Raw genomic sequence first — 24,638 nt, forward strand, 5'->3', positions numbered from 1 at the left:
GTCACTGACTCAATGGACATGAGTTTGAGCGATCTCTGGGAGATGGTGAAGGACAGGGAAGCCTGGTGTGCTACAGTCCATGGGGCCACAACGAGTCGAACACGACTGAGTGACTGAACAACGGGTAGAAGTTTCTGAGGTCACAGGAATCCAGGGACGGCATCGCTGGATGATTCCGGCTCAGGGTCTCTCGTTCTGTTGTAGTCGGATGTCAATCAGGGCCGCCATCACTTGAAGGCTTGACTGAGGCTGGACAGTCAGATTCCTGGGGGTTCATTCCCACTGCCATTGGCAGGAGGCCTCAGTTCTTGCCGTACAGACCTCGCCACAGGATTGTGCAAGCACGTTCGGCACAACAGCTGCTTTGCTAGAGAGAGAGAGAGGGCCGGCCTCAGAGGTCACGCTGTCATCTCCACAATATCTCATTGGTTGCACACGCAGCCCTGCTCCATGGGAGGGACACCTCTAGGGTGTAAATACCAGTCATTACCTAGGACTCCTCTCGATTCTTAGGATTTATGTGTTACTTCTACTTTTATGATTAGTATCAACACCGAGCATCCCCGAGACCTTGCTATCAGGTCCCACCCGCTCTTAGTCCACTTTCCATCCTGATCACTCTGCCCCAGTAGCGCTGGACACCTTGGTTCTCCTCCCACGAGATGAAACGATTCCAGCCTCCAGCCCTTTGCACCTGCTGCTCTCTCTGCCTAGAGACTTCTGCCCCGAGATCCTCTCACAGTGGGTGCAGAGTCCTTCATTTTGCAGCCCCAAAGTCGCCTCCTTAGAGAGAGGTCTTCCCTGATCATGCTTCCCCAGAGCATGCTTGAGCAGTCCTGTGGTGAGGTCTGTGTGGCAAGAACTGAGGCCTCCTGCTAACACCCATAGGAATGAACCTCAAGGAATCTGACTGTGCAGCCTCAGTCAAGCCTTCAAGTGACAGCAGCCCTGATTGACATCTGACTTCCCTGATCATTCACCTAAATCAGGCGACTCACCCTCGCCTCAAACCCCATCACTCTCTTATTTTGTTGTTCATTGTTCAATCACTAAGTCGTGTCTGATTCTTTGTGGCCCCATGGACTGCAGCATGCCAGGCTTCCCTGTCCTTCACCATCTCACGGAGCTTGCTCAAACTCATGACAGTTGGTGATGCCATCCAACCATCTCATTCTCTGTCTTCCCTTTCTCCTCCTGCCTTCAATCTTTCCCAGCATCGGGGTTTTTTTCCAATGTGTTGGTTCTTCTCACCAGGTGGCCAAAGTATGGGAGCTTCAGCTTCAGCATTAGCTCTTTCAATGAATATTCAGGGTTGATTCCCTTTAGGATTGACTCATTTGATCTCCTTGCTGTCCAAGGGACTCTCAAGAATCTTCTCTAGCAACACAGTTTGAAAGCAACTCAGCCTTCTTTACGGCCCAAACTCTCACATGTGTACATAACTGCCAGAAAATCCGTAGCTTTGACTACGTGGACCTTTGTTGGCAAAGTGATGTCTCTGCTTTTGAATACGCTGTCTGGGTTTGTCATAGCTTTCCTTCCAAGGAGCAAGCGTCTTTTAATTTCTTACTACCCCATTTAATTTTCCTTGGAGTTCTTGAAACTCTCTGGAAGCATTTTGAGTTTCTTAAGAAAAGCCTATTTCCTTGTTCGATGTTTGTTTCCCTGATCAGAACCTCAAATTTCAATCCCGTGAGAGCAGAGATGCTGTGTGTCTTATTTCTTATTGTCTCCCTAGACCTTAGAGCATGATTTATTTTCAGAAAATATTTGCTGAGTGGACAGCAGAGCTTCAATTTATGATAAATGAAACTCTCGCAAATGAGGGTTGAGAAGGACAGGGCAGTGAGAGAAGCATGAGGTGGGCGCTCACATAAACACTATCCAACTGTAAGCGTTTATTTATTTTGCAAATGTTTATTGGGGATGCTGGGGACACCCCAGGGACTAAAATGTTCCTAGTTTCCATCCTCAGGTAGCTGGATCAGGGGAGACAGACAGGCAAACATACTTATAAATATGTCGTATTTAGTACGTGTGATTCCTGAAGATCAGGAGAAAGTGTGTGTGTGTGACATCCTGTTTAGGGTGTGGGCTGGCTCTCCTGGGAAATTATGTTTGAGCCGTGTCCTGGAGGAGGAGAAGGGGTTAGTTAGCTGGTGAGAGGGGGTTTTGGGCTGAGAGAGAGGCATTCCTAGCCCAGAACAGTTATTGGAAGTTTCTGGAGAGGCTGAGAGGTCTCCTGAGGTCATCTTAACTAGGGCGATAGGGAGCCCTGGAGAATGTCTCTCTCTCTTTTAAATAGGTGGTATTGTTGGTTTTGTTGTTGAAAGGGCAATTTACACACACGTGGTTAAAAAGTAATCCAAGCTGTAAAACAAGATATGGATACAACACAGCTCCTCAGAGGCAGCCACTGTTACTGTATATTGTGTCCTTCTTCTTGGGAATGTTCTATGCAATAGGAATGCGTAAATATATGTATATATGCTGTGCTCAGTTGCTTCAGTCGTGTCCGACTCTCTGCAACCCCATGGACCGTAGCCCGCCAGGCTCCTCTGTCCATGGGATTCTCCAGGCAAGATTACTGGAGTGGGCTGCCATTTCCTCCTCCAGGGGATCTTCCCCACCCAGGGGTTGAACCTGTGTCTCCTGCATTAGCCGGCTGATTCTTTTACCTCTGAGTCACCAGGGAAGCCCATAGCTTGGTAAAATATGATATCTAACACACAGACACCCCCCCCCCCCCGCCCCGTATTGCCAAAATGTAATAAAAAAATTAAAAACCTGACTCTTAGGCACATGTAATAAGCCAAAAACAAAGATTTAAGTCTTGAACTGGCTGTTTCCAAGGAGAATTCAAGGAAGAGAGGTTAATACTGTTATTCAGAAAAGGTGTGCTGAAAAGAGCTGGTCAGGTTAGGTACAAAACTAGTTCAAGTTCTACAGGCAGCAAAACTGTAACCCTGCAGTTATCTTTTCTAACCAGAGACAAATCATGGGCAACCAAACATCTGAAAGTTGCCATTGAACTTGTCAGTGTCCGGATCGTAGTCAGTAGTGAAGAATCAATTGAACAAGGGTCCAGTCCCCTAGAAAAGGAACTAATGCTTGGCTTGGTTGTCTAGATAACCAGGAAGTGACTTGCTGTCGACCATTTGTCTCATTGCTAAGTTTAGGGTAATCTTTTTAAAAAATTTATTTATTTGGCTGTGCTGGGTTTCAGTTGCAGCCCACTGGCTCCAGAGCACGTGGGCTCAGTAGCTGAGGGGCTCAGGCTGCCCTGCCCCACAGCATGTGGGATCTTAGTTCCCCGACCAGGGATCGAACCCACATCCCCTGCATCGGAAGGTGGATTCTTAACCACTGGACCACCTGGGAAGTCCCAGGATAAGCTTTCCTTAACTATATACTAGAAGTCGCTTCAAGTCCATTCACAGAGAATTATAGTTTTTAATGACTTTATAGTACTCTCTTGCCCGGATGTGCCATAATCGTAACATAACTTACTTAAATTCTATAACTTACTTACTATGTCTCCTTTGGTGGACGTATAGGGTGCTTCCACATTGCGGCAATTATAAATATGCTGCATTAAAACTCCTAGCTTGGGTGGGGAGGGATAAATTAGGAGTTTGGGATTGACAGAAACGCACTATGATATATAAAGGAGAGAAACAGCAAAGACCTACTGTATGGCACAGGGAACTCTATTCACGCTCTGGTAATAACCTGTAGTGAAAACTAACGTGAAAGAAATACAGAACTGAATCACTTTGCTGCGTACCAGAAACTAACACGACATTGTAAGTGAACTATACTCCAATAAGAAGTATCCGAGCATAAAGTCTATGCAAACGTCTGCTTGCAGATAATAATAACCGCCACAGGTTTGTAGCATTTGCTGCGTGTCAGGTGCTATTTTAAGTATCAGATGCACAATAATTCATTTGACCCTCACATCAACCTAAAGATGTAAGCTGTATTGTTCGTTCCCATCTTCTGATGAGGTGGCCGAGGCACCTTGAAGGCGAATGCCTGGGACCAAGGAAAGACGGCGTTTTTCTTTGATAAATGTTTGCAGTTTGTTCCATCCACACTGTCGCCCGTCTGACACAAGAAGCCTATTCTGAGGCCAGCCCTGGAGTTACCAAGCCTCTTTGATCTTTGCCAACTTGATGGGTCAAAAATAGTCATGGGAGATCATTACTTGCTGTCATTTGAATGTGACTCCCTTGGGGTCACTAACCATCCTGATTTGTCTGGGAGTTTTCAGATTTGTCACTGAAATCCCATATCCCTAGAAAGCTCTCCATCCCCAGCAGACTGAGACAACCAGTTTCCCTACTTGCCATGATTCTGTGTGAGGCTGAACGTCTTTTTTGAGGTCTTAGGGGTTGGGAAGATCCCCTGGAGAAGGCCACGGCAACCCGCTCTAGTGTTCTTGCCTGGACGATCCCATGGACAGAGGAGCCTGGAGGGCTACAGTCCACGTGTTGCAAAGAGCCGGACACGACTGAGTGACTAACACTAACACACGGGGTGGGGGAAAGGTCTTGGACAAGGGAGTTGGTCAGAAGATCTTTTAAAGGATAGAGTAGGAATAAGAGCTTACATTTAGAATGCTCATTACAGCTTTTGATCTTGGCTTTACAGAGTCCCAGTGACGCTTTGACGACCTTAAGCAGAGGGCTGTTTTATAGGTGAGGAAACCCAGGCACAGACTGGGGGGATAAGTTGCCCAAGGTCACATATCTAGGAAGAGACTGAGGCGGTGATGAACTGGGGAGTTTGTGAGCACCCATCCTTTTCTCGCAGGCCCCCTGACCTGGGCCCCAGCATCCCCGAAGATCATGATGGCGTATATGAACCCGGGGCCCCACTATTCCGTCAACGCCTTGGCCCTGAGTGGCCCCAGTGTGGATCTGATGCACCCAGCTGTGTCCTACCCAAGTGAGTACAGTCATCCTCCCCGCCCCCTCACCCCCAGCTGGCCCCCACCTTCTGGGGTCCCTTGCCCTCAGGAAGAGGATGGGTACTTACAAGGGTGACATCAGGGCCATACACCAGCCAAACGGGCTCATCTGTAAATGCAAAGCACACCCCACATCTCTTAGGGATGCAGGAGAGCATGTGGATCTTCATAGAAATTTAGGACAGTGGTTCCCTTCCGGGTGAGGGAGGGAAACCATCTGGAAGGGGGACCCAGAGGAATTCCCATCTGTCAGCAGTGCTTTATTTCTTAGCGAAGGAAGCGTTCTATTTTTGATGGTATTATTCTTTTATTAAGTTGACCATTACGGTCCTGCCTCTTTTACAGGCTGGATATCCCCAAACGGCTGGATATCCCAAATGTCATGTTTCAAGTGAATGTCTTAGGGCAGAAGAAATTTTAGAAAAGGGATAAAAACCAAACTCAGATACCTCCTTACACAGGTAAAGCCAGTTCTCCTCGGGGTGAGGCAAGAGTCCCCCCTAAGGATACACAAAGGGAGAACCTGTTTCCCAGGGGGACAGAGTGAGGTCTAGAAGTTGAGGGAATCAGCACCCCCTTAGTTTGGGCAGATGAACGCCCAGAAGAGGCTTGTTGGCATCCCATGCCTTCTCAGGACCTTGCGTCAACAGATGCAGAGAATGGGGTCTCAGGTCACCCGAAGGTCCTGTTTTTCTGTCCTCACCCCAGGCGCCCCGAGAAAGCAACGGCGGGAACGGACCACCTTCACGCGAAGCCAGCTGGAAGAGCTGGAAGCCCTGTTTGCCAAGACTCAATACCCGGATGTGTATGCCCGTGAGGAGGTGGCTCTGAAGATCAACCTGCCTGAGTCCAGGGTTCAGGTGGGGTGTTCTGGTCCCTGGGATCCAGAGCGGAGGGAAGAGGGAGAGGTCACAGAGGAAGGGCTGAAGTGTCCTGTTAATCCCTCATCCCCGTGATTTCGCTGGCTTCCTCTCTGGCATGCCTATCCCCTCTCATTCTGCTCCATGAGCACTGCCCCGGTCCTTCCTTTAGCATTCCCTCCCTCTACCCGGAAGATATATTCCCTACACCCTGTTCAAGTCTTTGTTTATCAGCCAGTCTAGTCACCTTGCCAGTCAATGAGACCTCCACCGCCCTTGGCATTAGAGGCTGCAGCTTTTTCCCGCCAGCCCAACTCTGCTACTCCCCCTAACTCTGCTCAATTGGTCCTCCCATAGCGTTTATCACTTTCTAAAATGCTACGTGATTTCCTTCCTTACTATTTATTTATATGCTGTCTCTCTCAAAACTTCCCCGGTGGCTCAGATAGTAAAGCGTCTGCCTACAATGCGGGAGACCCAGGTTCAATCCCTGGGTCGGGAAGATCCCCTGGAGAAGGAAATGACAACCCACTCCAGTATTCTTGCCTGGAAAATCCCACGGACGAAAGAGCCTGGTAGGCTACAGTCCATGGGGTTGCAAAGAGTCAGACACGACTGAGCAACTTTCTTTCTTTCCCTCAAGTAGAATGTCAGCTTCATTGGTGTGTCCCCAAAGGAGTAGAAGAATACATGTTTATTAAATAATTGAACGGATGGATGGATGCATGCATGGGTAAATGTATATGTGTGTTTGATTGTATATATGTATGATGCATATATGATTGTATATATGGATGTATATGTGTTTGTATGATAATATGTGTACATATGTACATAGGATCGGAAAGAGGAAAGTATGTGTCATTGTATGTGAGGTGAAAGTGTCAGTCTCTCAGTCATGTCGGACTCTGCGATCCCATTGACTGTAGCCCACCAGGCTCCTCTGTCCATGGAATTCTCCAGGCAAGAACACTGGAGTGGGTAGCCATTCCCTTGATCAAAGCCAGGTCTTCTGCATTGCGGGCAGATTCCTTATCATCCAAGCCACCAGGGAAGCCCATTATTGTGTGTATATACTTACAACTGTGCTTAGGCATGACTGTTACGTGTGAGCATATGATTAGATGGTGAATGTACATAGGTATGACTGTATGTCGGCATATGAATGATTCGGTGGACAGATGAATGTATAGGTGTATATTTGTATGTTACATGATAGTAGGTATGTACATATGATTGGCTGGAAGAATGTGTATATATGTGTGTGACTGTGTGTACACACAAATGTATGCATGTACAATTGTGTGTATTGTATATGATGGTATATGTGTGACTGTACAATCGTGTATATAAATAATTGGGTGGGTGGTGGATGAATAGAGTGCCCCATGTTGTTGTGTAGCTGCTCAGTGGTGTCTGACTCTTTGTGACCCCATGGACTGTAGCCCACCAGGCTCCTCTGTCCAAGGGATTTCCCAGGCAAGAATGCTGGAGTGGGTTGCCATTTCCTTCTCTAGGGGATCTTCCTGACCCAGGAATTAAACTCGCGTTTCCTGCCTTGGTAGGCAGATTCTTCACCCCTGAGCCCCCCTGGGAAGCCCCCAGAGTGCCCCACAGCCGATTGAAAAGTGGAGAGTTATGACTCTGGGATGCTTCACCGATAGGCATCACCACTCCTGGGCATCACGAAGGCTCCCCTGGGCCTCCTGCCCACTCTCCCTCCCTCATCTCCCCTCTCGCCCCCCAGGTTTGGTTCAAGAACCGCCGGGCTAAATGTCGGCAGCAGCGGCAGCAGCAGAAACAGCAGCAGCAGCCCCCAGGGGCGCAAGCCAAGGCTCGTCCTGCCAAGAGGAAGGCAGGCACATCTCCAAGGTCCTCCACGGATGTCTGTCCAGACCCCCTGGGCATCTCAGATTCCTACAGCCCCCCTCTCCCCGGGCCCTCGGGCTCCCCCACCACGGCAGTGGCCACGGTGTCCATTTGGAGTCCGGCCTCCGAGTCCCCTTTGCCCGAGGCGCAGCGGGCGGGGCTAGTGGCCTCGGGCCCCTCTCTGACCTCAGCGCCCTACGCCATGACCTACGCCCCCGCCTCTGCTTTCTGCTCTTCTCCCTCAGCCTATGGGTCGCCGAGCTCCTATTTCAGTGGCCTGGACCCCTACCTGTCTCCCATGGTGCCCCCACTGGGGGGCCCGGCCCTCAGCCCCCTTTCAGGCCCCTCCGTGGGGCCCTCCCTGACCCAGTCCCCCACCTCCCTGTCAGGCCAGAGCTATGGCACCTACAGCCCTGTGGACAGCTTAGAATTCAAGGACCCCACAGGCACCTGGAAATTCACCTACAACCCCATGGACCCCCTGGACTACAAGGATCAGAGTGCCTGGAAGTTTCAGATCTTGTAGAAGACCCTCCTCTCTCCATCTCTTGTCCCCTCTGCACATTGTCCTGACCTGCCCTGGGACAGCATCCCGGGGGAGGTGGCGGGAGTCCTTCCGAAGGTCATGGCCTCTTTGGCTCCAGTGACCAACACAGTCCACCCCTTTCCTCCTGGGGAGCTCGATAGGTGTTAGTCATCCTCTCAACCCCAAGGTGGTCTCATACGGAGTCCAACCGGCATTTCAAACTGTGAGCCCCAGACTCCAGAAACTGGTGCTGAGAATCCACCCTGAGATGAAATTAAACCAAACTTGCAGTTGACCTGGGGTCGTGTTTAGGTCAGAAAATCACAGTGCTGTTGAACAAACAGGTAGGGAGGCTTGGTTCCTTAACTTTCCATTTGGGGACACTTCTTTAGCTCATGGGTAGAGATCCTTCTAGAAATTCCAAAGACAGACTTTACGGAGCCCCAGGATGGAACTTTTAGGCCAGCTATACTGTTAAGTTCAGAAATTCATTTGGCAGTTTTCCAGATTTCACAGATGTCAGGTTTGCATGATAGGTTTAGGGGGCTACACACACACACACACACACACACACACATTTTCTCCTTGTTGTTAGTTTCTTCTTAAAGACATTTCATCATTCGTTCACTGGAAATGGGCATATCTGGTGGAAGAATGGAAGGCAAGTTGCCTGTTTCACGTCTCCTTTGTTTTCTTTCGTTTTAGCATTTTTTAAAAGGTGAACTTCACCCAAACACTGGAAGAATCTCGGTTGCTGCTTGGGGTACACCAGCTATGATTGTGGCTATTTCCAAGAGAAGAAGAGGTTGGACAGGCTTCCCATCTGTAAATATATAAGAGACAGGGGTGGGGCAAAAGAAATGGATTTGGGGGCAGCCCCACATCCCACACTCACACTCCCTGTTTTAGAGGTTTTGTTTTCAGTTTCGATTGTGGGGTTGGACTATAAATAGAACTTGGCCTGGGAAATTTTCCGGGGGGCAACACTGTATTTCTTTGAATACAGTCTGACCCATGGCCGCAGAGACAAGCAGTGTAAGAATCTGAAGAAGGATGCAGGCATTCCAACACTCTTGGAAGTTTGGTACTTTGACACCTACTTTCTCAATCTGAGTTCTTTTATTTTTGGGTGGGAGAGGCAGGAGCCACGAGCCATTCACTGGTGGGTTTCACAAGGCCAGGGGTGAAAGAAAGTAGTGTGGGAGAGAAGTGGTATGCTGGGAGGTGCTTAACAACAGGCTCTGGAAGGAAGAGGAAATCCTGGTTTGCCATTGTTGCCCATTTCTGTGGTGTAAATACTCCCACTGTGGCTGATGTCAAGGCATCAGGCTGAGGTCCCTGAACTTAGGAAGAGACACTTACAGTCTGTGCTCACTAGCCAGGACAAGCTGGCTCCAGGCCCCCCAGGGCGGAGAGCAAGGTCAGGAGGAGGGGCACGATGCAAAGTGAGACTGGGTGGCATCAGATGATGCCAGGTCAGGAGGAACCATGAGCAGCACCCTGAGATCACTAGAGCCCCCAAAGATGGCTTATGCATCATCTCTCCTGGGTCTGAGTCATGCTGGGACATTAGACCCAGCATCCACTGTGGGAAGCAATATCTAAACAGAGAAAGACAACATATATTGACATACGGGATGGATGTCAATCCACCGATCCAGGCAAAAATTTGCCAGGGAGGGGCAGGTAGGAGATGGCATTGTGCTCTGGATCTGTGTAAACGCTGGGACCAGGATGCAAGTGCACATTAGGCATTTTGCAGAGGCTCCCACACTCTTTGCTGGAGGCTGGGGTCTCAGGTGTGAGTAGAGTCCCTCACTGAACTGAACTGAACTGCCTCACCAAGTTCTCCATTCACAGAGGAGGGAGTGTCTTATGCAAATGATTCAGAGGCAGTAATAGACTGGGAGGGGGGGCCAGAGACACAGGCCAAGTAAGACTTTAAGAGTAAGACTTTAAGAGCGTCCCCCCGCCCTGCAACTTCCTGGGGTCTTCTGAGAGTTCTCCAGGAGTTGGACAGAGGAAGGAGTCAAATCTTTCAGGAGATTCCAGGTTCCTTCTCCTGGGTCAGTCTCCTGAAGCCTGGTTCTTCAGCTGTCCCTTAGGGATTCCTAAAGCCAGGAAGAGTGTCAAAGGAAGTGGGGACAGAACAAGAGGTCCCCCTCCTTCTATGTCAAGTCCCCTGTCCTCCCCTTGCCCACTCCCTGGAGCTCCAGGTCTCCCTTCGCTGGCCACCTGTGGAGTGAAAATGATTAAAACGTTGGATCCTGCTTAAAGTCTGGGTGATTGTTTGTTTCCGTGGAGGGGCCTGGAGGTAAAAACGTCTGTCTCTGGGGACATGGGTGTGTCCATGTGGTTTCTCTGCTCACTGTCTTTTCTGTGACATCTCTGTAAAGCCAATTAGGCAGGAATATGGGCTTCAGACGGCCAGCTTCCACCTGCTATGACCCCTCGCTGCAAGTGGCTGGTGACCTTGCTTCCTGCCTCAGCGGTCCACATGAGGATTAAAGTAGCTTGGGAAGGGAGTGGTGTGCTGGGAGGTGCTTAGCAGTTGGCTCTCGAAGGAAGAAGGATTCTTGGAGCCCTCCCCATCAGGCTCCAGCCTCTGCAGCTTCATCTCACGCCTCCCCCTTCCGCCTTCCAGCCTCGCCACCTTCCCTTCCATCCCTTCTCCCGTTCTGGTCACTTTCACTTTCCCACCATATCTCTTCTGTCTCTTGTCTTTTCTCTCTCTTTTTTCTGCACCCCCCTTTTCCTTCTTGACTGTCAAATCTCAGACTCCAAGGTCCGCATTTCTTTCTGCTGGCTTTTATCTTGTTCTTTCTTTCCTCTTCTTCTCGTATCCTTAGCCTTTGCCTTTGTGTTGCTCCAACTCCAGGTCATCAATCTCTCTAATGCCCCTCTCGTTCGCTGGATCCTGGGTTAAAATGTGTCTGTGTCTTTAACACAGAACTAATGAGGTCAGATAGACTTGCTGTTTGAGCCTGGCTCAGCCACGTCTGGTCCTATGACCTTGGGCAATCCGTTCCTCCCAACTTCAGTTTCTCGCCCCAGTAATGTGAGACGTTGAGAAGACCCACCTGGAGAGAATTAAATGATGTCATTTTGTTACGTATTTGGCCCTGAAGTCTGGTCCATGGTAAGAGCCCAATAAGTGTTTATTTGTATAGTAAAATGCACGTCACGTAAGAGTGACCATTATTATTTTATAGTGTGCAACTCAACGGTATTAAATACATTCACAGAGGAAACAAGACATAAAAGGCTCCATATCGAAGGAATCCCTTTATGTGAAATGTCCAGAAGAGGTAAATCCATGGAGATGGAAAACAGATTCGTGTTTGCTGGGGGGAGGGGACGTTGGGAAGGAACTGCTTAATGGGTGAGAGAGTTTCTCTTTGGGTTGATGGAAAAAGTTCTGGAATTGGATAGGATCTAGCAATTCCACTCCTGAGTCTATTGTGAAAGTTGCTCAGTCATGTCCGACTTTTTGTGACCCCATGGACTGTAGCCCGCCAGGCTCCTCTGTCCATGGGATTCTCCAGGCCAGAATACTGGAGTAGGTAGCGGTTCCCTTCTCCAGGGGATCTTTCCAACCCAGAGATCAAACCCAGGTCTCCTGCATTGCAGGTGGATTCTTTGCCATCTGAGCCACTTAGGGAAGCCCAAGAATCCTGGAGTGGGTAGCAGTTCCCTTCTCCAGGGGATATTCCCGACCCAGGAATCGAACCAGGGTCTCCTGCATGGCAGGTGGATTCTTTATGAGCTGAGCCAAGAATTGAAAACAGGTGTTTAAAAAAGTGTGCTCTTGTGTTCACAGCAGCGCTATTCACAATAATCAAACAGGTGGGAACAGTCTGGATGTCTGCCTTGAAGACATTACACTAAATGTTATCTTAACCTAGCATTTCCCCTGAAGTTGTACTTGTGCTCTTCGTAGCAGCTTTATTTGTAATGGCCTCCACCTGGAAACGGTCCAAATGTCCGTCAATAGGTGAACGGCTAAAAAAAGCTGGTGAATCTAGAGAATGTCTTTAGCAACGGAAGGCCATGAACTCCTGGTGTACAGATCAAACTGGATGAATAACTCAATAATGAGTGGAAGAAACCAGGTTCTGAGCAGTGTATATAGTATGATTCCACTTTCATGAAATTCTAGAAAAGATAAAACCAGTGGCAGAAGGTGATTAGTGATTAGCAGGAGCTGGGGACTCAATAGATCAGACTCACCACAAAGGGACAGAAAGGCTTCCCCTTTACAAAAATTAAAAATTTTTTTGGCCACACCACTCAGCATGTGGGATCTTAGTTCCCCGACCAGGGATTGAACTGGTATCACCTGCATCGGAAGCATGGAGTCTTAACCACTGGATCACCAGGGAAGTCCCCCAAAGGGGCTCTTTTTTAAGATGCTGGAAATATCCTCTATCTTGACTACAGGGGTATTTCCATGACTGTATATGATTGCCCGAACTCATCAAACTGCATGGTTAAAACGGGTGGCATTTATAATATATGAATTATACCTCAATAAATTGGAAGGGAAAGAAAAGAAAAACGTACTCAGCAGGTACTATTTGCCAGTACTGGAGAAAGTTAATCCCAACTCTTCACATTCTCAAAGCAATCTACCAGAGAGATGCTATTATTATCAGATAGATGCTATGATCACCTTCACAAAGAGCAAACCGAGGCGGAGGCAGGTCACCACAACCACTTCGGTCCCACAACCAGGAAGAGATAAGAACTGAGATGTACAGGGCTCGTGCTGGAAGGCAGACCCTCCGGGCCCTCCTGGCATTTCCCCCTCCTCCCCAGTTTTGACCCTGCCTCTCCTCGCTTCGCTCCTGCCTGTCTCTCGTCTTTGGTCTAAGGCTCAAGTGCTATTCCCCTCTTCGTCTCTCTCCTCACCCCCATATGTCTCTGACCGACCTCCTGCTTCTCCTGATCTCTGAGCCCCTCCCTGGCTGTTTCCTCTGTCCCTGAACAGGACTAATTTAGCAAATGCTCCAATCCTCTTATGAAGGCCCAGCCTCAGCAGAATGGCAGGGGAATTAGCGGGGATTAGGTTCAGACCCATGACCCATTGGGGGAAGGGGACTTCGTGGAGACGAGTGAGTTTTAACTAAGGCATGGCATCACCCACCCTTGTGCCTTCCATGTGAAACCATGCCTGGGACACACAGTAGTAATAAAATCACAGCTGAATTCTTTTTCTGCTGTGCCAGGTGTTCATTGCCGCCAGAGGGGGCTACCCTCTCTTTGCGGTGCCCAGGCTTCTCATCGCAGCAACTTCTCTTGTTGCAGAGCGTGGGCTGTAGGTGTGCCATCTCAGTAGTTGTGGCCCACGGGCTTAGGTGCCCCACGGCATGTGGAATCTTCCTGGACCAGGGATGGAAGCCGTGTCCCCTGCACTGGCAGGAGGATTCTTATCCACTGTACCACCAAGACAGTCCACAGCTAAATTCATTACGAAGGGCTTACAGTGTGGCAGGCACTCCTGTATTTCTCACTTATTAAATCTCCATTACAACCTCATGAGGTAGGGGCCACCCGCATCTCCTCTATTTGACGGATCAGGAGGGGTTAAGTAACTTTCCCAAAGTGATCGGGGTCCTGTCCCAGCCATCCTGGTGGTTTCAAGTGATAGGTGAAAAAACAGAGTCTGGGAGATAATGGAACGGCCCTGGGGTTGCAGAGTGTGCAAACGCATTCTCTGTTTGGTGACTTCAAAGGTGACCCTTTCAGCCCCCCACAGTTTGGAGGAGGTGAAGGAGAGGGAGACAGGTCAAGAGAGGGTGGAAATGGGGTAGAAAATGCAGAACAGAAAGCGGAGCGGAGGAGGAGATTAGGCAGGAAAAGGAAAGACAGACGTCAGGAGGGGGGTTCACGCAAGCTCTTATTTCTTCTTCAAGTATGTGATCAAGTTGAACAGTGACGCATATGGGCCTGGAGGGGGCTTTTTTTTTTTTTCCTTTTAAGGAAGGCTAATTTCGTATTGAATATGGAGTAGCTCCTCTTGGCCCTCCTGCATCCGCACAGGCACCGCTCCTTATTGCCAAATTCAGACTTAAATTGAAGAAAGTAGGGAAAACCACTAGACCATTCAGGTATGACCTAAATCAAATCCCTTATGATTATACAGTGGAAGTGAGAAATAGATTTAAGGGACTAGATCTGATAGAGTGCCTGATGAACTATGGACTGAGGTTCGTGACATTGTACAGGAGACAGGGATCAAGACCATCCCCATGGAAAAGAAATGCAAAACAGCAAAATGGCTGTCTGGGGAGGCCTTACAAATAGCTGTGAAAAGAAGAGAAGTGAAAAGCAAAGGAGAAAAGGAAAGATATAAGCATCTGAATGCAGAGTTCCAAAGAATAGCAAGAAGATATAAGAAAGCCTTCTTCAGCGATCAGTGCAAAGAAATAGAGGCAAACAACAGAATGGGAAAGACTAGAGATCTCTTCAAGAAAATTAGAGATACCAACGGAACATTTCATGCAAAGATGGGCTCAATAAAAGACAGAAATGGTCTGGACCTAACAGAAGCAGAAGATATTAAGAAGAGGTGGCAAGAATACACAGAAGAACTATACAAAAAAGATCTTCAGGACCAAGATAATCATGACGGTGTGATCACTCACCTAGAGCCAGACATCCTGGAATGTGAAGTCAAGTGGGCCTTAGAAAGCATGACTATGAACAAAGCTAGTGGAGGTGATGGCATTCCAGTTGAGCTATTTCAAATCTTGAAAGATGATGCTGTGAAAGTGCTGCACTCAATATGCCAGCAAATTTCGAAAACTCAGCAGTGGCTACAGAACTGGAAAAGGTCAGTTTTCATTTCAATCCCAAAGAAAGGCAATGCAAAAGAATCCTCAAACTACCGCACAATTGCACTCATCTCACACGCTAGTAAAGTAATGCTCAAAATTCTCCAAGTCAGGCTTCAGCACCACATGAACCGTGAACTCCCTGATGTTCAAGCTGGTTTTAGAAAAGGCAGAGGAACCATAGGTCAAATTGCCAACATCCACTGGATCATGGAAAAAGCAAGAGAGTTCCAGAAAAACATCTATTTCTGCTTTATTGACTATGCCAAAGCCTTTGACTGGGTGGATCACAATAAACTGTGGGAAATTCTGAAAGAGATGGGAATACCAGACCACCTGACCTGCCTCTTGAGAAACCTATAGAAACTGTTGCCTCTTGAGCAACAGTTAGAACCAGACATGGAACAACAGACTGGTTCCAAATAGGAAAAGGAGTACGTCAAGGCTGTATATTGTCACCCTGCTTATTTAACTTATATACAGAGTACATAATGAGAAACACTGAGCTGGAAAGCACAAGCTGGAATCAAGATTGCCGGGAGAAATATCAATCACCTCAGATATGCAGATGACACCACCCTTATGGCAGAAAGTGAAGAGGAGCTAAAAAGCCTCTTGATGAAAGTGAAAGAGGAGAGTGAAAAAGTTGGCTTAAAGCTCAACATTCAGAAAACGAAGATCATGGCATCTGGTCCCATCACTTCATGGGAAATAGATGGGGAAACAGTGGAAACAGTGTCAGACTTTATTTTTCTGGGCTCCAAAATCACTGCAGATGGTGATTGCAGCCATGAAATTAAAAGACGCTTACTCCTTGGAAGAAAAGTTATGACCAACCTAGATAGCATGTTGAAAAGCAGAGACATTACTTTGCCAACAAAGGTCCATCTAGTCAAGGCTATGGTTTTTCCTGTGGTCATGTATGGATGTGAGAGTTGGACTGTGAAGAAAGCTGAGCACTGAAGAATTGCTGCTTTTGAACTGTGGTGTTGGAGAAGACTCTTGAGAATCACTTGGACTGCAAGGAGATCCAACCAGTCCATGCTGAAGGAAATCAGCCCTGGGATTTCTTTGGCAGGAATGATTCTAAAGCTGAAGCTCCAGTACTTTGGCCACCTCATGTGAAGAGTTGACTCATTGGAAAAGACTCTGATGCTGGGAGGGATTGAGGGCAGGAGGAGAAGGGGACGACAGAGGATGAGATGGCTGGATGGCATCACTGACTCGATGGACGTGAGTTTGAGTGAACTCCGGGAGCTGGTGATGGACAGGGAGGCCTGGGGTGCTGCAGTTTGTGGGGTTGCAAAGAGCTGGACATGACTGAGTGACTGAACTGAACTGGACTGAATTTTGTATTTCATTTAGTCAACATATATGTAATTGTATCCTGTGGACCCAACTGGGAAGAGAGAAGGTACAAGATAGAGTTTGTCATGGCAAAGGAAGGGATAAGGAGAGCTGAGACCCCGGTTAATAATTACAAGCCACTGAGACTTCCCCGGCAGTCCAGTGGTCACGACTCCTCTCTCCCAATGCAGATCCCTCATGCCACACAGTGCAACCCAATATAAAACATTTAGAACAGTGCGTAAGTGCCACAAATAAGGAAAATGTGGTTGGATTTCTCTGTTTCTCTCTCTTCCTCCCTTTCACTCTTTTTTTAAAAGCAAAATTATTTATATTATTTTTTGGCTGGGCTGGATCTTCACTGCTGCAAGCAGGCTTTCTCTACTTGGGGTGAGCGAGCGGGAGCTGCTCTCTAATTATGGTGTGCTGGCCTCTCACCGCGGGGGCTTCTCTAGTTGCAGGGCCCGGCCTCTAGGGCGTGCAGGCTCAGTAGTTGTGACGCACAGGCTTTAGTTGCATGTGGAATCTTCCCAGACCAGGGATCAAACCCGTGTCCCTTGCAGGTGGATTCTTAACCATCAGAGAAGTCCCTCCCTTTCTCTTATATATATTAATATTTTTGTGTTTGTCTCTGCTTCTCATATCAGTTTGTCTTTCTATCTCTATAACTCTCACTTTCCCTTTCTCTGTTTTCTGGGAACAATTTTAGGGCTTCTCCAAGGCTGGCACAATCTGGTGCTGGCTTACCCCTCCACTCTCCTCTTTCTGCCTTGCTGGCCCCTTCTAGCCACTAAAACAAAGCAAGCTCTGGGACTGAGGCCAGGGTAGGGGCCAGGGTGGGCTGTCTCTTACAGTGTGTGTGTGCTAAGCGGCTTCAATCGTGTCCGACTCTGTGGGACACTATGGACTGTAGCCCGCCAGGTTCCTCTGTCCGTGGGATTCTCCAGGCAAGAATACAGGAGTGGGTTGCCATTCCCTTCTCCAGGGGATCTTTCGGACCCGGGGATTGAACCTGGGCTTCCCTGATGGCTCAGAAGTTTGAGCGTCTGCCTCCAATGCAGGAGACCCAGGTTCAATCCCTGGGTCGGGAAGATCCCCTGGAGAAGGAAATGGTAACCTACTCCAATACTCTTGCCTGGAGAATCTTATGGATGGAGAAGCCTGGTAGGCTACAGTCCATGGGGTTGCAAAGAGTCGGACACGACGGACCAACTTTACCTTCACCTCCCACATGCAGGCAGATTCTTTACCATCTGCACCACCAGGGACGTCCCTGCTAGGTCCTTTCAAACAGCCTCTTACTGAGATGCCCCTAAGGTTCCCATGATGTGTTCTCCCTCGTTGCAATGAGACAACTGTTTGGTTGTTGGTTGTTAGTCACTAAGTCCTGCCTGACTTTTTTATGACCCTGCGGACTGTATCCACCAGGCTCCTCTGTCCGTGGCGTTCTCCAGGCAGGAATCCTGGAGTGGGTTCCCACGCCCTCCTCCAGGGAATCTTCCCGACTCAGGGATTGAATCTGCATCTCCTGCTTGGCAGGCAGATTCTTTACCACTGAGCCACCCGAGCAGCCCAATGAGACAATCAGTTTGCACAAACAGTGGGGCTTTCTGACGGTCTTTGGCTGAGGGTATTGACAGCAATCACCAAGTCTGTCTCAATAATCAACCTACTCTCCCCAAACATGGGAAAGCCAGATTCCCCATCCCCTCAGCTACCTGTCCCTGGCATGAAGCTCCTTCTCAGTCTTCGCTCATTTAACCATCACAACGTTCCATTTAATTTCCTTTCACAGGGAGGGAGCCCATGATGGGGGGAGTGTGAGTGAGGGAAGGATTGGGAGTTTGAGATTAGCGAATGCAAACTATTATAGCTAGAACGCAAAAACAGCAAAGTCTTACTGTATAGCACAGGGAAATGTATTCAGAATCCTGTGATAAGCCAGGATGGAAAATGATATGAAAAATAATGTCTATATGTGTAGAACTGTTTTGGGTAAACTCCGGAATTTGGTGACGGACAGGGAGGCCTGGCGTGCTGCAGTCCATGGGGTCGCAAAGAGTCGGACATGACTGAGCGACAGAACTGAACTGCACTGATGTATAACAATCACTGTGCTTTATAGCAGAAATTAACATGGCAATTTGAATCAACTACACTTCAGTAAAATTTTTTTAAAAACTAGGGAGAAGGCAGCCTAGAGTCACATAGACCAAGGACGTTACTAGGTTCTCTCTTGTTGACAGCAGTGCCGTCAACTGTGTTGGTGACCAAGGGTTCCCAGCTGCTCCAGAAGCAGAAAAGGTGTCCGGTTATGGCAGAAGGCTGCCAAACAGGGAGCATAGTAAATGTCCACTATGGCAGGTTGCCCCATGAGCATCAGAGAGTGATGTAAACCGAATAACAAGATCTCTTTGCTTTGTTTCATGTCATACTCGATCACTTAATTAGTTGTCATCTTGCACTGATGATAATAAAAGTCCTAGGGGATGAGCACTGCGAGCTCCCAGTCCCAGGAGACCCCTGCCCCAAGTTCAGTATGATGCTTAGACCCCAGGTCTATGCAGCCTAGAGAAACACAAAGCTAGGCTCCTAAGACCCAAGCTCCAACAGACAAACCAGATCCAGTTCATTCATCCACAGAGGGCAGGAGCCAAGCTGTATTTTTTAAAATATATATATTTATTTATTTGGTTGCCCCGGTCTTAGTTGTAGCATAGGGGGTCATCTATCTTCGTTGTGGCACGTGGGACTAGTTCCCTGACCAGGGATTGAACCCGGGCCCCCTGCACTGGAAGAACAGAGTCTTAGCAACAGACCACCGGGGAAGCTCCCCCAAGGTGTCTTAATACGGAGGGTTCTTGGCAGCTTCCAGGACAGGACCCACTAATGGTTTGGTCCCTAAGTCATGTCTGACTCTTTGTGACTCCATTGGCTGCAGCACACCAGACTTCCCTGTCCTTCACTATCTCCTGGAGTTTAGTCAAACTCATGTCCATTGATTCAATGATGCCACCTAACCATCTCATCCTCTGTTGCCCTCTTTTCTTCCTGTCTTCAATCTTTCCTAGCATCAGGGTCTTTTCCGAGTCAGCTCTTTGCATCCGCCAAAGTAGTGGAGTTTCAGCTTCAGCATCAGTCCTTTCAATGAACATTCAAGGCTGATTTCCTTTACGATTGACTGGTTTGATCTCTTTGCCGTTCCAAGGGACTCTCAAGAGTCTTCTCCAGAACAATTTGAAAGCATCAGTTCTTCCGTGCTCAGCCTTCTTTATGGTACAACACTCACATCTGTACATGACTACTGGAAAAACCATAGCTTTGACTAGATAGACCTTTGTTGGCAAAGTGATGTCTCTGCTTTTTAATATGCTATCTAGGTTTGTCATAGCTTTCTTTCCAAGGAGCAAGGGTCCTTTAATTTCGTGGCTGCAGTTACGGACCAGTGATTTTGAAGCCCAAGAAGATAAAGTCTGTCACTGTTTCCACTTTTTCCCCATCTGTTTGCCAAAAAGTGATGAGACTGGATGCCATGATCCTAGTTTTTTGAATGTTGAGTTTTAAGCTGGCTTTTCCTTATTGCCAAATTCAGACTTAAATTGAAGAAAGTAGGGAAAACCACTAGACCATTCAGGTATGACCGAAATCAAATCCCTTATGATTATACAGTGGAAGTGAGAAATAGATTTAAGGGACTAGATCTGATAGATAGAGTGCCTGATGAACTATGGACTAAGGTTCGCGACATTGTACAGGAGACAGGGATCAAGACCATCCCCATGGAAAAGAAATGGAAAACAGCAAAATGGCTGTCTGAGGAGGGCTTACAAATAGCTGTGAAAAGAAGAGAAGTGAAAAGCAAAGGAGAAAAGGAAAGATATAAGCATCTGAATGCAGAGTTCCAAAGAAAAGCAAGAAGAGATAAGAAAGCCTTCTTCAGCGATCAGTGCAAAGAAATAGAGGAAAACAACAGAATGGGAAAGACTAGAGATCTCTTCAAGAAAATTAGAGATACCAAGGGAACATTTCATGCAAAGATGGGCTCAATAAAGGACAGAAATGGTCTGGACCTAATAGAAGCAGAAGATATTAAGAAGAGGTGGCAAGAATACACAGAAGAACTGTACAAAAAAGATCTTCACAACACAGATAATCACGATGGTGTGATCACTCACCTAGAGCCAGACATCCTGGAATGTGAAGTCAAGTGGGCCTTAGAAAGCATCACCATGAACAAAGCTAGTGGAGGTGATGGCATTCCAGTTGAGCTATTTCAAATCCTGAAAGATGATGCTGTGAAAGTGCTTCACTCAATATGCCAGCAAATTTGGAAAACTCAGCAGTGGCCACAGGCCTGAAAAAGGTCAGCTTTCATTCCAGTCCCAAAGAAAGGCAATGCCAAAGAATGCTCAAACTACCACACAATTGCACTCATCTCACACGCTAGTAAAGTAATGCTCAAAATTCTCCAAGTCAGGCTTCAGCAATACGTGAACTGTGAACTTTCAGATGTTCAAGCTGGTTTTAGAAAAGGCAGAGGAACCAGAGATCAAATTGTCAACATCTGCTGGATCATGGAAAAAGCAAGAGAGTTCCAGAAAAACATCTATTTCTGCTTTATTGATTATGCCAAAGCCTTTGACTATGTGGATCACAATAAACTGTGGGAAATTCTGAAAGAGATGGGAATGAATACCAGACCACCTGACCTGCCTCTTGAGAAACCTATAGAAACTGTTGCCTCTTGAGCAACAGTTAGAACCAGACATGGAACAACAGACTGGTTCCAAATAGGAAAAGGAGTATGTCAAGGCTGTATACTGTCACCCTGCTTATTTAACTTATATGCAGAGTACATCATGAGAAACGCTGGACTGGAAGAAGCACAAGCTGGAATCAAGATTGCCGGGAGAGATATCAATCACCTCAGATATGCAGATGACACCACCCTTATGGCAGAAAGTGAAGAGGAACTCAAAAGCCTCTTGATGAAAGTGAAAGAGGAGAGTGAAAAAGTTGGCTTAAAGCTCAACATTCAGAAAACGAAGATCATGGCATCTGGTCCCATCACTTCATGGGAAATAGATGGGGAAACAGTGGGAACAGTGTCAGACTTTATTTTTTGGGGCTCCAAAATCACTTCAGATGGTGACTGCAGCCATGAAATTAAAAGACGCTTACTCCTTGGAAGGAAAGTTATGACCAACCTAGACAGCATGTTGAAAAGCAGAGACATTACTTTGCCAACAAAGGTCCATCTAGTCAAGGCTATGGTTTTTCCTGTGGTCATGTATGGATGTGAGAGTTGGACTGTGAAGAAAGCTGAGCGCCAAAGAATTGCTGCTTTTGAACTGTGGTGTTGGAGAAGACTCTTGAGAGTCCCTTGGACTGCAAGGAGATCCAACCAGTCCATTCTGAAGGAAATCAGCCCTGGGATTTCTTTGGAGGGAATGATGCTAAAGCTGAAACTCCAGTACTTTGGGCACATCATGTGAAGAGTTGACTCATTGGAAAAGACTGTGATGCTGGGGTGGATTGGGGGCAGGAGGAGAAGGGGACGACAGAGGATGAGATGGCTGGATGGCATCACTGACTCGATGGACACGAGTCTGAGTGAACTCCGGGAGTTGGTGATGGACAGGGAGGCCTGGCATGCTGCGACTCATGGGGTCGCAAAGAGTCGGACACGACTGAGCGACTGAACTGAACTGAACTGAACTGAGTAGTTGCTCAACAATAAAAGGATTAACCAATTATTGAATGCAAGGCAGGGAGGCTGAGGGTGGGGCAAGAGAGGGTGGGTTTCAGGACCCTTAGGGTGTGCCTAAGGTGGGCACAGCATAAAACCGGGATGTCTGTCCCAGGCCTGTGAGCAGAGCCTCAGACTCCGATGGCAGAACAGCAGGAGGATGCAAGCACCCGAGTCCATCATGAGTGAGTCTGGCCTCCTGGGACTTAGTGGAGTTTGGGGGTGGAACCACATTACTGGGGGAGAGGAGCAGGGAGCTTGGTCCTCAGGGGTCCCCTGTCAGGGTGGCTCCCCCTTGGTTGGGAGACGGTAGGGGGTTGGGGAGAGCACCAAGGGTCGCCAAGGAGCCTGTCCTGCCTGCCTTCCCAGGGCAGGCCCTGGAATAAATACTCCACGGGCTGAGATCAAGCCCATTTCCAAGCTGTGCTCACTGAGCCCCAGAGAGGTGCAGGGGTTAGGGCTGGAGGGCAGACAGCCAGGGTCTGACCAACAACCTCACTCCGGATGCCCCAGGCTTCTCCTCCCGCCCTCGGGCCTGAGTCCCACCCGCTCACCTGGGTCTGGTCCAGGGAGGGGGAGGGTGCCAGGTGGGCTGGGGGCTGTTCCTGGGCTGATGGGACCCTGTTTCCCCCTTGGTCAGGCCCCACGCGGAGGTCCACGCCCCCAAACAGGAAGCGGCGGGAGCGCACGGTGTACAGCAAAGAGCAGTTGGAGGCGCTCCAAGAAGCCTTCCTGAAGAACGAGTACCCGAGCTACCAGGACCGCCTGCGCCTGGCGGCCAGGCTCCACCTGGACGAGCACAGAGTGCAGGTCTGAGCCCGCCCGCCCCGGGGCCACCCCTCCGCCCTCCCGGGGCCACCGCCGCGGACCGCGAGGCCGGAGGGGCCCGGGCTGCCCCGGGTCCCGCAGCAAGCAAGGGGTCTCCCCGCTGCGGACCCAGGGCTGGACCCCGGGTCAACCGTGTGCTGTATCCCCGCGCCAGCCGCATCCGGCCTGCCTGACGCCCCCCACCGCCCCGGGTGTCCCGGTGCCCAGCCCTCAGGGCCTCTGACCCCGCGGAGCCTCTCGGGCAGACCCCTTCCTGCCCCCTGGGTGCCCAAGCCCTGCCCCTGCCCTCTGCGCCCCTTCCCGCTGCCTCCTGAACCCCAGAAGCCTCTAATTGGGTCTGGGGGGCGGAGGGAGAGGGGAGGCAGGATTCTCAGCTGGACAGCCTCACCCCTGCACCTCCCGAGCAGAGGCGATGCCGCGGGGTCTCTGGCCTCTCACACCCCCTCCTCCTGGTCCCGTCTGCCCCCTCCCAGGTGTGGTTCAAGAACCGCCGGGCCCAGCGCTCCCGTCTGGAACGGCGACAGGCCCAGGGCGGATACCAGAGGGCCCGCCATGCGCCCACGGACCCCGGAGCCCCCCGGACCCCCGCCCCCGCCCCGGAATCTGCTGCCGCAGCAGCGAGCCCCAGTTTCCCAGACAGCCCGGGACTCTACAGCCGTCTTCCTCCCCCCAGCCCCGCGGGGGTGCTCCCAGCGCCCGAGCCCGGCGTCTCCAGCCACCAGTCGGCCATGTGGGTCCCGGCACAGGGCGTCCACGTGTACGGCCCGGCTGCTCCAAGCCCGGCCCCGGCCCCGGCCCCGGGCTGGCCTCAGGACCCCGACGCCCCGAACTACCGCCCAGGTCCTCTTCTGCTTCCTGACTGTGCCGTGATGTTCTCATCCCAGGAGCTCTCGTCCCCGACGTCTGGGCACCAAACGGGAAATAGCTTTGCGGATGAGAATGACACAGGCCCCCGGCAGTTCACGAATTTATAGGATCGTGGTCATCTGTCCCCACACAGTCCTGCAGACCCCGTGGGGCCAGAGGGGCTGAGGGCCTTGCGAGTCTGCTCGTGGTGAGCGTGGGGACGCGGGAAGGTGTGCTGGCTTGGTCCTCACAGCTGGTTTACTGTCCGCAAGGGGACCGCACCTCCCTTGGTCCAGCCTGGGGAGGCGGCGTCTTTTTGTGTGTCACTGAGGCCATCTCAGGTCTCAAAGCTCTGAATGTCCCTGCCGTCGTTAGTATTTGAGGTGCACGTGGGTATTTCTGTGAATTTCCAAGTCAGAGGTGGAATTATTGTTCACAGCGTCTGTTTCACTGTTGTGGGAACTTGCTATAGGACTTTCACCAGCCTCTTAGGAATTTAATTAAAATTGCCTTAAATCTTTACCTTCCCTTGATGTCTAGAGATTTCTGTTTTTGCTTGTCTCTATCCTTACCTGTAGTTTCAAATGTTTGCAAATAAAAAAGGGGGGCATTAAATCCATAAGTAGTTTTGGAGCTAGTTGGTGTCTTTACAATACTGAGCCTTCCAATCTAGGTATATTACTTATTAATCATTCATTTGGTAGTTTACAAAAAGCCTCCGCTAAGTGTTATTATTTCTGTAGGTTTATTTCTAGTGCTTTGTCTTGTGATTACCTGATATTTTAGATTAATTTAAATTTTT

The 24,638-nt window shown here is 49.2% G+C and overlaps 2 protein-coding genes across 2 annotated transcripts; both read left to right on the plus strand.

The window, feature by feature from the left end:
* The first annotated feature begins 4,853 nt into the window (after positions 1-4,853).
* On the plus strand, positions 4,854-8,230 carry CRX (cone-rod homeobox). The gene is made up of 3 exons (XM_052656492.1): positions 4,854-4,953; positions 5,684-5,835; positions 7,583-8,230. The coding sequence occupies exons 1-3, from the start codon at positions 4,854-4,856 to the stop codon at positions 8,228-8,230; spliced, it is 900 nt and encodes a 299-aa protein (XP_052512452.1).
* Positions 8,231-22,322: 14,092 nt separating this feature from the next.
* Positions 22,323-23,964, plus strand: TPRX2 (tetrapeptide repeat homeobox 2). The gene is made up of 3 exons (XM_052656813.1): positions 22,323-22,347; positions 22,803-22,972; positions 23,464-23,964. The coding sequence occupies exons 1-3, from the start codon at positions 22,323-22,325 to the stop codon at positions 23,962-23,964; spliced, it is 696 nt and encodes a 231-aa protein (XP_052512773.1).
* The last annotated feature ends 674 nt before the right edge of the window (positions 23,965-24,638 follow it).

This window comes from Budorcas taxicolor, chromosome 18 (assembly GCF_023091745.1).
Source record: "Budorcas taxicolor isolate Tak-1 chromosome 18, Takin1.1, whole genome shotgun sequence".
NCBI lineage: Eukaryota > Metazoa > Chordata > Mammalia > Artiodactyla > Bovidae > Budorcas > Budorcas taxicolor.